This window comes from Squalius cephalus (genome assembly GCF_949319135.1).
Source record: "Squalius cephalus genome assembly, chromosome: 7".
Classification (NCBI taxonomy): Eukaryota; Metazoa; Chordata; class Actinopteri; order Cypriniformes; family Leuciscidae; genus Squalius; species Squalius cephalus.
The window spans coordinates 31,224,626-31,236,702 of NC_137128.1; the positions used below are offsets into that span (position 1 = coordinate 31,224,626).

General features: G+C 38.5%; 2 protein-coding genes across 11 annotated transcripts in view; both read left to right on the top strand.

Moving 5' to 3' along the window:
* Positions 1–1,553, top strand: part of LOC307161087 (uncharacterized protein) — an 87,764-nt gene extending 86,211 nt beyond the window's left edge. For all 3 annotated transcript variants that reach the window (XM_079875594.1, XM_079875596.1, XM_079875595.1), the window contains exons 6-7: positions 494–649; positions 1,223–1,553. In XM_079875594.1, coding sequence (XP_079731720.1) covers positions 494–542 — 49 coding nt within the window. In that variant the 3' untranslated portion in view covers positions 543–649; positions 1,223–1,553. The remainder of the gene's footprint in view (positions 1–493; positions 650–1,222) is intronic.
* A 6,608-nt stretch (positions 1,554–8,161) lies between these two features.
* rnf220a (ring finger protein 220a) overlaps positions 8,162–12,077 on the top strand; it is a 131,510-nt gene continuing 127,594 nt past the window's right edge. For 3 of the 8 annotated variants that reach the window (XM_079876214.1, XM_079876216.1, XM_079876217.1), the window contains exon 1: positions 8,348–8,482. The gene's annotated coding sequence lies outside the window, so the exon portion shown is untranslated. Of the gene's footprint in view, positions 8,483–12,077 lie in introns of all 8 variants that reach the window. The other 5 variants (XM_079876218.1, XM_079876215.1, XM_079876212.1 and 2 more) reach the window with 5 other exon arrangements.

A 12,077-nucleotide genomic window follows, 5' to 3' on the forward strand; every position in this document is an offset into this window, starting at 1 on the left:
TGGCAAAGCGGCGACCAGACGTGTGGCGGCGCATCTCCGGGGAGCGCTAATCTCTGCGTCATCAGTCAGAATGCTGAAGTTCGGCTGAGCTAGGGGTCAAGGGTCAAGCCCATCGGCCTGCTGACAGCCTATCCTTGCAGCTCCCAGCATGCAGCTGGTTTTAGGCTATCAGTGGGACAGCTGGAGTGAGAGAAGCTCATTATGGGCTTTTGACTGCTCTGGGAGCAGATGCGCAGAATGGCACCGAAGCTGCGGCAGGCCTGTAATGGAGCCGAGATGCTGAGCGCAGGTGATACGTGTCCTGTGAACTCAGGGGGTGTAGGATGGTATTGGAAGCCTACCGCTGCTGCTCCAGAGATCTACCCAGATCACAGGCTTCTTTTTAACACGACCCTGACACGACAGGGAAGCCCAAAACTCGCCTCTAATTGGCAAGCCATTCATTTCATATTCAGATTGTTGTTTCACTGCAGTTCTGTTCTTTTTCTTACAGATCTGAAATGGCAGAATACTTGGACCTGAACGTATCCAATCCTGTTTGATCCTCTAATTTTGACCACAGAAGAAAAGAGTTTGACATCAGCCAGTTGGGACGCAAGATGGACCTGTCATAGCCGTAGTGCGCCATAATAACACGCTGGGCTGGCAGGTGCAACAGATCGTCTCTCTTTAATCTTTCACAAAACAGACCGAAATCTCCATGCAATTGTACTGCCCTATTTTGAAGGTCATAGGTCAAAAGGTTACCACTTTATAAAGATAATTGTTTTAGCATTGCCTGTCTTTGACGTGTGCTGATCATCCCCTATATTTAAACATAATGGAACGATAAATATAGAATTTGCTCTCAGCTTGAATGGAAAAATTAGACAAAAGAGCAGTTTAAACCAAATTAAAATAAAGATGGACTAGAATGCGTTTGAAGCAGTTACGATTGATTATTGAAGAATGGTAATAGGTAATCAATAGTTAATATGCAATTTTATGCTTTAATAAGGGGCATTAATAACATGGAAGAAAGGTGTATGTCAGTGTTAATGAAGCTCAATGACTTTTATTGACTGCCCTTTTTTGGCCATTTCTTACCCGAAGATCCTCTTTAACACGACTACTTCTTACTTTCTAGGGTCAAGCTATATTTACACATCTAGTGCTGCAGATGCCCTCTTTAAAAATACATGGACAATAAACATCCCTTTTCTTCTCTCTCCTTCTCCCTCAGATGCTCCCTCATTCATAGTGTCCAGCTCCATCTGCCCTTGTTTGATGACACCAGTTAAACGGTGGGAGAGGAAATGGAAATTTGGGACAAAGCCCCGTTTTTCCAGGGGGACTAATATGTTGTGTGTCAACATCAAGGCTCTGTCCACAGAGTTGTCTCTATCTCAGGCAGTTGGACCCATGGTGCAGTGCCTGATAACAGGGCCCCATGACACAGCTCCATAATGAAGCTCATTTCGACCATTCATCCTGTGCTAAATGGCTGTATATCTGCGATGGTCATCAATCCACATTTTGTTTACAAAATGGTAAACATGACCACTGCACTAACATTCATTAGCCCAGTGTTCGTCTACATATTTCAATGCAACTTTTGGGATTTTGCATAAATTTTAATGTGCATAATGTACATTTGGACTGTTACTGAACTGATTTGTCAGATGTGGTATTGTTCCCAGACATAAGGCATTTGCCACCAATTGCTGGCAAACATGAAATTTGTCCAATAGTTTTGTTTGCGCTCTAAACCACAAATAATTGAATGCTTTTTATAGAATGGCTACAACTGTTTCACTTCTATTTTGCACATGTATTTACAAATAGTTTTGTGATATTCTGATTTTAATGGAAACACAATAGCTATTGTCTGCATTCCAAATTTTGACCACATCATCTTGATGGAACATAGTTTTTACTGTCTGCCAACTCATCAACTGACAAACAAAAATGGTTAAGTGTTTAAAGTAACTTAAAATGTTTATTCTGTCTGAAGGTTTTCTTTAGGACTAATACAACCCAAAATTAAACAACTTAAGGTTTGTTCAATGTGACATTACACAGAAGTGACAAAATTAGATACAATTGCATCATTAAACAAACGAGCCCTCAGGATTACAGCAAAAACACTAGCACAAGGACAAACCCTTAAACAGGACATCCATCAATCTAACAGGATCAATTTTCCAAAGGTCTCTGGATCAGGGATAAAGGAACGAGGGGTTAATCTCTAGAAATCATGTCCTTATTAATAACAATTTTTCAAATATCTAATGCCTGTGAAAGAGTAACTAAAAAATTAATCAAAAGTGATGGCAGATTTGGCCAGCTTTTGCCTTTTTTTCCAAATGGAACTATAAAGTCTTGGTTGCTTTTGAGTTTTAGTTTGTTTATGTGAACTTTTTTTTTGATCAACTCATTTTTCTGGACATGTTTTTTTCTCAATGTGATTTCCTCATGGCCACGACCAACAAATTATACGGTGCCACTGAATTAAAAAAAAAAAAAAAACCTTTCTTTGAACATCAAACTAAGAAAGCAACAGCATCTGATATTTCTGGAACAATTCAATGTGCAATTACTGTTAATTTGTCCTGATGAAATCATGTGAAAGCACTTGTCTGCTGAACTTAACGCTGTATGAGAATATTCATGTCTTTGACTTTCCACACTTAGAAGATAATTATTGTTATTACCATCACGGTTGAGATCACTCCACAAGGACATGTCAAGACAGTTAAAATCCACACACACAGATGCGTGCGCTATACAACAGAGCAAAACGCAAAATGTCTCGTTATCACCTTCAAAATGCTAATCAATTATGTCCTAGCGTGTTTCCCGCCGAGAACACAATGTTTTATTTGTATAATTACTCCCCCTCTGCTGTCGTTTTCAGATTCATATATTTATAACCCATGCAACTTTATTGATTTTACCATAAGGCTGCATCATTTCTGCACCATAAACAGAACCGGGCTTTCTAAACAGAACAACAGGGTTTAGTGTAAAACAGTCGTGTTGACAGGATGTATGATTAGCTGTGCAGGGTTGGAAAGGGCCGCGTGGCAGACATAAAAGACAAGCTTTTCCTTTCAGAGGCAAATAAAGGGACACAAAGTGGACATCACATTGAATCATGCTCACAGTCAGAGGTGGCAGCTCGGCGTGCATTTGACCAATCTCCCTCGCTCAGGGCACACTTATAATCCTAGAGGAAACCACCAGAGCCGATGCGACACATACGCTGAACACACACAAACACAAAGACCCTTATTCCACACTTGGATGTGGTTAAGAGAGATATAAGAGGGCTGGAATTCCACTCTTCGACGACGTACTGGCCTCTTTTATTCGACTTATTCTAGCAGACTGTTATTGAAATAGAGTTTCGTTTGAGTTATTCAAGGACAGCCCTGTTTATGAATACAGCCTCAACACCCTGTGCAAGGAACCTTAAAGCATTCAAGACAGCCATCTGATAAGGCAATTAGTGTAATATATTGTCTTGATTTGATTCATATTAGCTTCACTTGATTTACTGTGCACGGTTTGCAGAAGAGCTACAGTAAGATCCAGACAGCATGTCCCATGCCAGAGTTGTTTTAAATGTCTTTCTATGGGCAATGGGAGTATATCCCAGAATACTATCAGAAGGTGTGGTCAGGCATACTTGTGTTGTTGGCACTGGGGCGGCACCATAAACGACCATCTGAAGTGGAAGTTGATAATCTAAATGCAAAGTGAAGGCAAACCAAAGAAGCATCTCATCAGATAAAGCCCCCGTTTTTGCTTTTGGATTATGTGAGTTTGGGTTGAATTATAGTTTTTTTTTTTTTTTTTTTTCTGCTTTTGTAATTGTATGTGTTTATCACATTAAATAAATTATATTTCGAATTTTAGGCAACCGCACAGAATGATGATAATGACAGTAAACTTCATTCCATAACCAACAGGGTTGACTCAGATTTACATCGCACTGTCATATTAATTATTTATGGAAGGGTGAATTTATGGCCCTGTCTGGGCAAGCTGCTAAATCTGAATGGCCAAATATTGAGATTTTAGCGATATGCTTTTAAATCAACCCTTGATTTGTCTCTGCTTGTTTGTCAGTGGCTTTGCGCTTCAGGTCATGAGTGGCATTTGCTTGTGTGGCCCCTAATTGCTGAGTCCCAGTCAGACAGATGAGTGTTGATGCCTGGCACTGAGAATAGAGCTGGAGTGTGTGTGCGTGTGTGTGTGTGTGTGTGAGAGAGAGAGAGAGAGAGAGAGAGAGACAAAGAGAGAGAGAGAGAGAGAGAGAGAGAGAGAATATAACACCCCTGATAAAATATTGTTACCAGGACAGGAACATGGAGTGCTAAAGATTATAACTCAAGCTATGAATAGACTCACTGGATCCCTTCAGACCCTTTTCATTAAATTATATAATTTATATATATATATATATATATATATATATATATATATATATATGTGTGTGTGTGTGTGTGTGTGTATGTGTGTGTGTGTGTGTGTGTGTGTGTGTGTATCAGGTATATATTTATTTAATTGTTTTATATAAAATTATATAATAAAATGTAATAAAAAAATAAATCTATAATATAAGGTTATAATTTAACATAAAATATAATAATTTTATAATTACTTTTATCTTAGTCAAATATATTTTACCTGTACATTTTTTAAATTTGTCTTTTACAATAAATAGTCGAACAATCTTAAAATGGTACAAATTGAAGAAAAAACAACTCTGGAAAACAGTATTATAAAGGTCTCGGTCAGGCCTGTATGGTTATAATTGTACTTGCTGTCAGTTTTAAATAAAAGATAATCTGAAGTAAATTTGTGAATATGTAATATTAATATGAATTTAGTTTTTTCATTGACAATTGCAGCATTGTCACTTATTTCCTTTTTTGAATGGTAAGACCGAACATTCAGTTTCTTAACAACGCTGGGCTGTATCATTTCCCAACTAATGGAGCAGCAAATGGGATAACAAGGCCCTCTAGATTTGTTGGCTGTCCCTGAAATTAGCACATTTACGAGCTCTGTCTAAATTAAACAAATCATTGATTTTATGTAGGGGAGTTATAGCACCATATTCTGAAATGGAGTCTGGGAGAAACTTCATAGTAGTCGGGTTCCCCTCTCACTTTCCCTTCATTCCTGATGCTGTTTCCTGTTAAGAGAGAAGAGAAACAATCTCTCACCCCCCCCCCCCCCCCCCCCCCCAGGTACTCGGTGCCACACCACCAAGAGGAAACAAAGCCTCCGCTCCTCAAACGAGCGAAAGTCGTGTCCCCCTGTTGGAGTGTGACACACGCCGGGCCCTGCCTTTAGTTAAATATGAAAGCGCCGAGCATGCTTGTGTGTGTGTGCCTGCATGTATTTGGAGAGAGTGACTGCCAGGACTCACAGAATCAGCTGCAAAACCATTTTTAGAGCTCTCGTTTCCCCTTCTCTCCCCGTCGCCTTTGATCATGTAGCACTGTCTACAGTATGCTTACGTGCTCGCTCTCCCCCTCTGTCTTTCACACTCTCTGTTCTTTTGTGTGTATTTGTGCATGTGTATATAGAGACGTCGCAATAGATCCATTGAGAGTGATGGGTGTCCTCGGGTTTGGATTTAGATAAGAAGAGAGGCCTTGTGTAATTCTGGTTTTAAAAAAAGGCAAGCGGCCCGGATCAGCTTCCGTGCTGAGGTGAATCATCTTCATGACACCTAGAGTACAGGAAGCGGTTGAGAAAAAAAGAGAAAGAGGAATTTAATGATTGTTTTTTGCAGGAATCTCACTGTGACATACTTATCTGCCATTTCTATCTTTGTCTTTAATTCTTTTGTTTTTCTTTTTAGGCTCTACGATGGATACAGGGATCATTCCATCTCATTTATGAATCTATACTCGTGTCTACTGAAAAGTGTATAAAAGGTTAGTTCAACCAAAATGAAAATAAAAAAAGGCATTTTGAAAATGTGTTTTTTTGTTTGTACAATGAAAGTAATTTAAAAAAAAATGCTCCTTAGCGTTCTTTAAAATATCTTATTTTGTGTTCCACAGAAGAAAGAAAGTCATACAGGTTTGGAACAACATGAGGGCTAGTAAATGACAGAATTTATTTTTTTTGCATGAACTATCCCTCCACCATCAGGTGAAAAGAAAAGTGATCTCCTGGTTCTGATTGGTTTTCATTCATATTGTAACTGTCAATCATTTTTACAGCAGCACCATTTTGCTTGTCCATTACATTTTTTTTTTTTTTTTGTCCTGTCTGTTTTTTTAATTAATTTATTTTTAAAAAGTAATCTACTAGCGGAGACAGGCTCAGTGACAACGCCGTAATCTTAGGTTATAGTGCAGGAATACAGCATTTAATTTACCAGCTCTTAGCATGAGCACTTCCAAGTGCTAAGTGACAGAAATGAATAGCCATCTGAAGCACATGGCTGACATATGCTAATGAGGAATCTGTTCTGAGGCTCCATTGTACGGGACATCTCGCTATAGGTCCTCTGGTACACATTTCACTGCAACCACATTGTAAAGGTAATAATTAAGATCTGACGGGTGTGTTGAAGAGATGTCTCTGTTAAGCAGTGGCCATTCTGCCTCAACACAGGTCCCTCAATTATCACTGCTCTGCATTAAAGGGACATCTGAGAAGTCAAAATCACTCAGCGTAAATGAATGTGTGATGTTTAACTTCCCTTCAAGTGGTGATGATTTTTACTCCTCTTCTGCGTTCACATGGACGTGGCAAGGATGACAAATGAGACCTGAAAAGAATAAAAAGAGCAGTTATGAGGCCAAACAAAAACACTTTTAACATGATATTACTGTTACTATCTTTCATCTACTTCTAAGATTTTCTGCATTCAAATTGAAATAAAAGTAGGATGTCTCTCTATCATAAAGACAAAGCAGATCATTTACACTCGGATGAAGCTCTCTGGCTGCCTCAACTTTTATATCGACTGAAGTGTAGATTTATAAATGTCCCAGCTTTGCTTGTAATGGATTCAATCAAGTCATAGTAATATGTTTTGTTATTTGATACAGTCTGGAGAGAATGTAAAATAATTTCAATCGAATCAGGGGGCTCTGGAAATGGAGGAGAGGATTTGTGCTTAAGCCTGGTAAAAAGAGCTGTCATCAAAGCACTTCACCAATCCACACCAGTCCATTTAGAGACATGTTAAGAGACTGAGGCCTGAAATTTGATTTTGAATGGAAAGGGACCTTGGACATGGATGGGCTTTTTCCTCCTCTGTTTCACTGATGCTTTAACGGAGGTCATTAGCAATACAAGAGAGTGCTAATGTAATGCAGTAATGCACATATGTATGGCTGCTGCCCTCCCATCACCCCAACATTGCCCTCCCTCCCATTACTCTGGCCTGGGAACACAAACAACTAACTTGTTGTACGGACTTCTCTTAGAAGAAAGAATTCAATAAAATACCGCATTATTTACAAAGCAAGACATTTATTTATTGACATTTGTAAACTTGCGCTTCATATTAGCGTTCTGTTTGAGGCTGAAACGATGTGTAATTCCAGCTCCGTCCAGCAGGTGGATTTCTGCGTGCTGTTGAATCATATCTAGTCTGTTACTGTTTGAACGTGTTTACTCATAAACTGATTTAATTTCAGTAAAGCTGCAGAAATTAGATCACCGCGTATATATATATATATATATATGTTCGTTTTACATTTTGTTTAACATAAAAAACACGAATGACTAAAACGCACGTTTTCCGTTTTTTTCCCCCCAGATTGACAAGTGTTGAAGACGCATTCATGGTCCTTATTCGACTTCAGTAGCAGGTATGTGCAAAAAATAAGCAACAGGTAGACTAGAATTACTTTTTACAACACCTATAACACCCAAATGCGAGTTTATGGAATACAAATAGCTAAAGATAAACTCGCGAGCAACCCAGCCAGCACACTTACCTATGTCTGTAAAGACCTCGCGCATTGTTGAAACATCTTTTGTTTTGCGGTGGACTTCATTTCCCAGGTCTTCTAAATAGTGAAGAGAGACGATAATTCATTCCGTGCTCACAAAACAGCCCATGAGATCCCCCACGGGAGCGTGGAGAAGGGGGGTCAGGGTCCTCAGCGCGCGAGGAGGAGAGAATGAATGTCAGTCAATGAGCGAACCTGGCGCTGAGCGGCAGCACTGCACCTCCAACACTTGGTTTCCACCTCTGAGCAAATCTCTGCCTATCGTCTCTACTTTGCCACCGAACGAAGACTCGTTCTCATCGGTACATGTAACTGATACAACTCTCAACAAACGACGCGACCCGGGAACTGTCTCACGCGCCGCGACTGTCGCACGTTCTTTCCTCGAGATTCGACTCTACTTTGCTTCTCATGCTTCGCGTTGATCTTCGCTCGCCTGTTTCGAAAAGTTTCGGTTGTGGGGATAAAAGGACAGCTAAACCTTCCAAAGGATTTTTTTAAACAACGTAAGTGCTCCGAATGTCTTGACGTCTAAATGTTTCAGTGAAGAAATATAGTTTTATCTGACTGCTTAATGAGTGACTTCGGTTCAGATTTAACGCACCCTAACTTGGCTGTCTCTTGCTCCAGGATAGTATTGCATTTGTTATTGTTGTTGTTTGCTTTTTGTTGTGTGGAAATTGAGTTAAGGCGATGATGCGCAACTTTATTATTCCATATCAACAGATCTCCTATCACATAGGCTACAATGTTTCGCTCGCGCGTAATGGCTTGATTGCGGCAATTATTTTAGTGACTTTTTTTATGGAGCGCCTTCATAGTATGGAAGTTACTGAACTCCTAAAACATTTCAGCGGCTGACTTTGTTTTGACTTAACATCAGTTCGTGGTGTTAAAGTTTGCTGAAATTGTACATTTGACCTCAGATTAACTGACTGGAATGCCATAGCCATTTATCTGAGAATGTGATAAACACTTATTACTGTTAAAAGGTGTCTAGCCAACATATTATTATCATCATCCAATAAATCATATGGCCCTAAACAATATTGTTTAACAAGGCGTAACGTATCATAGATGCCGGTAAACATAAAAACACATTTAAGAATGGCACAAGTGCTGTCTAGAGTCGTGGGAAATTAGGGAAGTCATTGAAATACTGGTGTTTTTGGATGATAGAACTGAAAGGGAACTTGTTATATTGATACCCGTGATGATGTGCGCGTGTCTGCGGCCACCCACGAGTATAAGATCGTGTGTGATGTTTAGTGGGTCAACCTTTAATAACGAAACGTTATCCGTGCTGACCGGCTTTAAAACCATTTGCTTGGTAGTTCAGTTACGCTCCCAACTAATTTGTAACTGGTAGTGGAAGTGAGAACTGCTCCTGTGAGTGGAGATTTTACAATTCCATTTATAGTCCTCTCTATTTATAGTCTGTAATCAGAGCGGGAATTAATGCGCTCGAGACCAATGTTGCGGATAATTTATATTTTGTACTCAAGCCACAAAAGACTGTTGGCCACTCTTTATTTTTCGCCTGTTTTCGTGCACATTTGTGGTAATTGATAAAGAAATGTTTAGTTTTAAATGAATCTCAACAATGGTTGTTAAATAAGAAAACTATAGGCCTACTCGGAGCAATTAGTTGGATAGCAGTTATAGCGAGGAAAGTAGATCAAATCCGTGCAGTGAGAAACAAGGTGCAAGGAAACACCTGTTTACTATGGGTCATTACAATTTACACAACACATAGGCTACGGGAGTGTTTCCGCTGTGCATATGAGTTGTTAATAGAATTTCTAAGGAAGATTCTATAGGCAAAACTCTCAGACTAAGACTTATTCTCGCATCTTTTGCATATAATCGTCACAATGTTTTATTTTGTATTATTATTATTTACAGTTTGCAATAATTTGAATAATTCTCACAACGCATTATTCTTAGTCTTTTTTTAACAACAGTGACAACAAACAAATAGCCTACATATTAAAAAGAGACAAATAAGCAAAGGCGATTAAACACTTGGCTTCGATTCTGCAATTTAAAGGAGTATTATTGCATAAAAGTATGTTTACATTTATTGGTTTATCTATTTCATATTTTCAGTCTGTGTTAGGTTAGAGCTACACATCTAAATGTCTTTACACTCATATCAATTATTTATATTTTGGCTGACAGAATGCATTCGGTGCAGTAAATAGCCTCATTAATTTAACATTTTTCATTTGTGAATTTTCATTTGTAAGAGGGAGTTTATTAGCTCATTATTTTATTCCCGTATTATTTGACGGCCTTGTGCAGTAAACATGAAGTTATTTTGCACTTTACAACTGTGAATATATTGTAGGCCTATTGACTCATATTATTAATTATAACTCTGAATTTTATATCTCATACAATAACAAAAAAACAAAAACAAAAAACAAACAATATTTAGCACTTCCAAATGTAGGCTACATTATTAAATTAAATAAAATTCGTTGTTTATCTGTATTTAGACATTGTTCTACAGGACAGTAACGCGCTGTATTTACGCCCTTTCATTCAGACAGGGCGAATCATTTTTCACGATTACACGCTTAATTTGCTCGATATTTAATTTTCGATTTTTAGTCATAAATCTTTATTATTACACTTAATATTCCATTGGTCCACGTTTAATGGTTACTTAGATAGGCTATTTAAATAATAACATCAAGTTTATGTTTTTGAATCTAAAAAAATCTGAAATGCCCTTTGTGTCTTCTAAGATAAATGTGTTAATTGATATTTGTTAAATTAGATTATATGATAAATACAAGTTTTGACAGTGAGATACGGAACCCTGTGGAATCTACTACCTATATTGTATTTATTGTTCATTTAATTCATTTAAAATTCATATTCATTCCTATTATGCCTGGGGTTATGCAAAACATCCATAATCATTTCCATTTCTTAAAAGTTCAAAATTTTACTCTCGTGGTTTTTATTCGTTTTATCAGAATTATTAGTCTAATAAAAACAAATTAAATCACGACACCCTGTTGCGCTCTTGCATCTAAAACTTCAACAGCGCAATTCTATGAATTCAGTCTGATTTAAAGTTTTCAAGCCCATAAACGCGTAAGATTATTTTTTTCCCCCCGAATAATTTGACATGAGCTCGATTTGAGTCCCAATGAGACAAGACACGAGTAGAGGATGGAAGAAAAGTAGCAGATGATTTATTCGTCAGCGTTTCGATTTTCAGCCCTGCGTTTTCTGTTCTGTCCTTTTCAGTGCCGATGTCAGTTGTTATTGCTTCTCATTGATCCCCGTGCAAAGTGAGAAGTGAACTAAAATTAATGTCGATTCCAGTAGCCGGATCAATGACCAGAGTTATTTTAATCTGGATTTGTAGAATTAAAATAGAGCAAGCGCAATTAAACGTTTTCATTCTTGTTAACAATCAGGAGGAGAAGAGAGCATCCTTCCCCTCAGGCAGCGAGGTTGGAGACAGCAAGAAGTTCTGCGGCTCTAACTTGCAATAATATATGACTGGAAAAGTCTTTCAGGTCTGGATTCAAAAGAAAAATCCCTCCGACCCCGTGCACTGAAAGTACGCATTTCTCTAATGCACCGGCTTGATTGGCCTTTTGTCTAGTTCATGTTATCGACAAGCGTGCTGTTTCCCAACGAATTAAACTAGAATTAACCCCGTTAACTGGTAGCCTACCCACCCGCCCTCGTGCATGTTTATGTTTTCACGTGCTAATAAACACTTCACCGAAAGCTCATTTGTCATGCAGATGGTGGCATGATATGGTAATTAAAATAATCTACAAATAATACCACAGTTTGAGCACAGGGAAAGGTCGTGGTCCTTAAAGGATTCTTTTGAATTCGTCGAGAAATATTTAAGATGCGCGTGCGTGACAAGTGTTTGGACGGTTGTATAAAGATGAAAATAATCAGGTGTAGTCCTTGGATTGCCTAACTTCACCATGTCCCCTTCTATTATGTTTTGAAGCGTGCAGACACGCCTATTCATGTACCTTTTTATTTAGTGCCGAGGCGGAACATTTGAAATTTTATGGTGAGTGAGATACTTTGTTTGTTAGCGCCCCAACCGCAGCA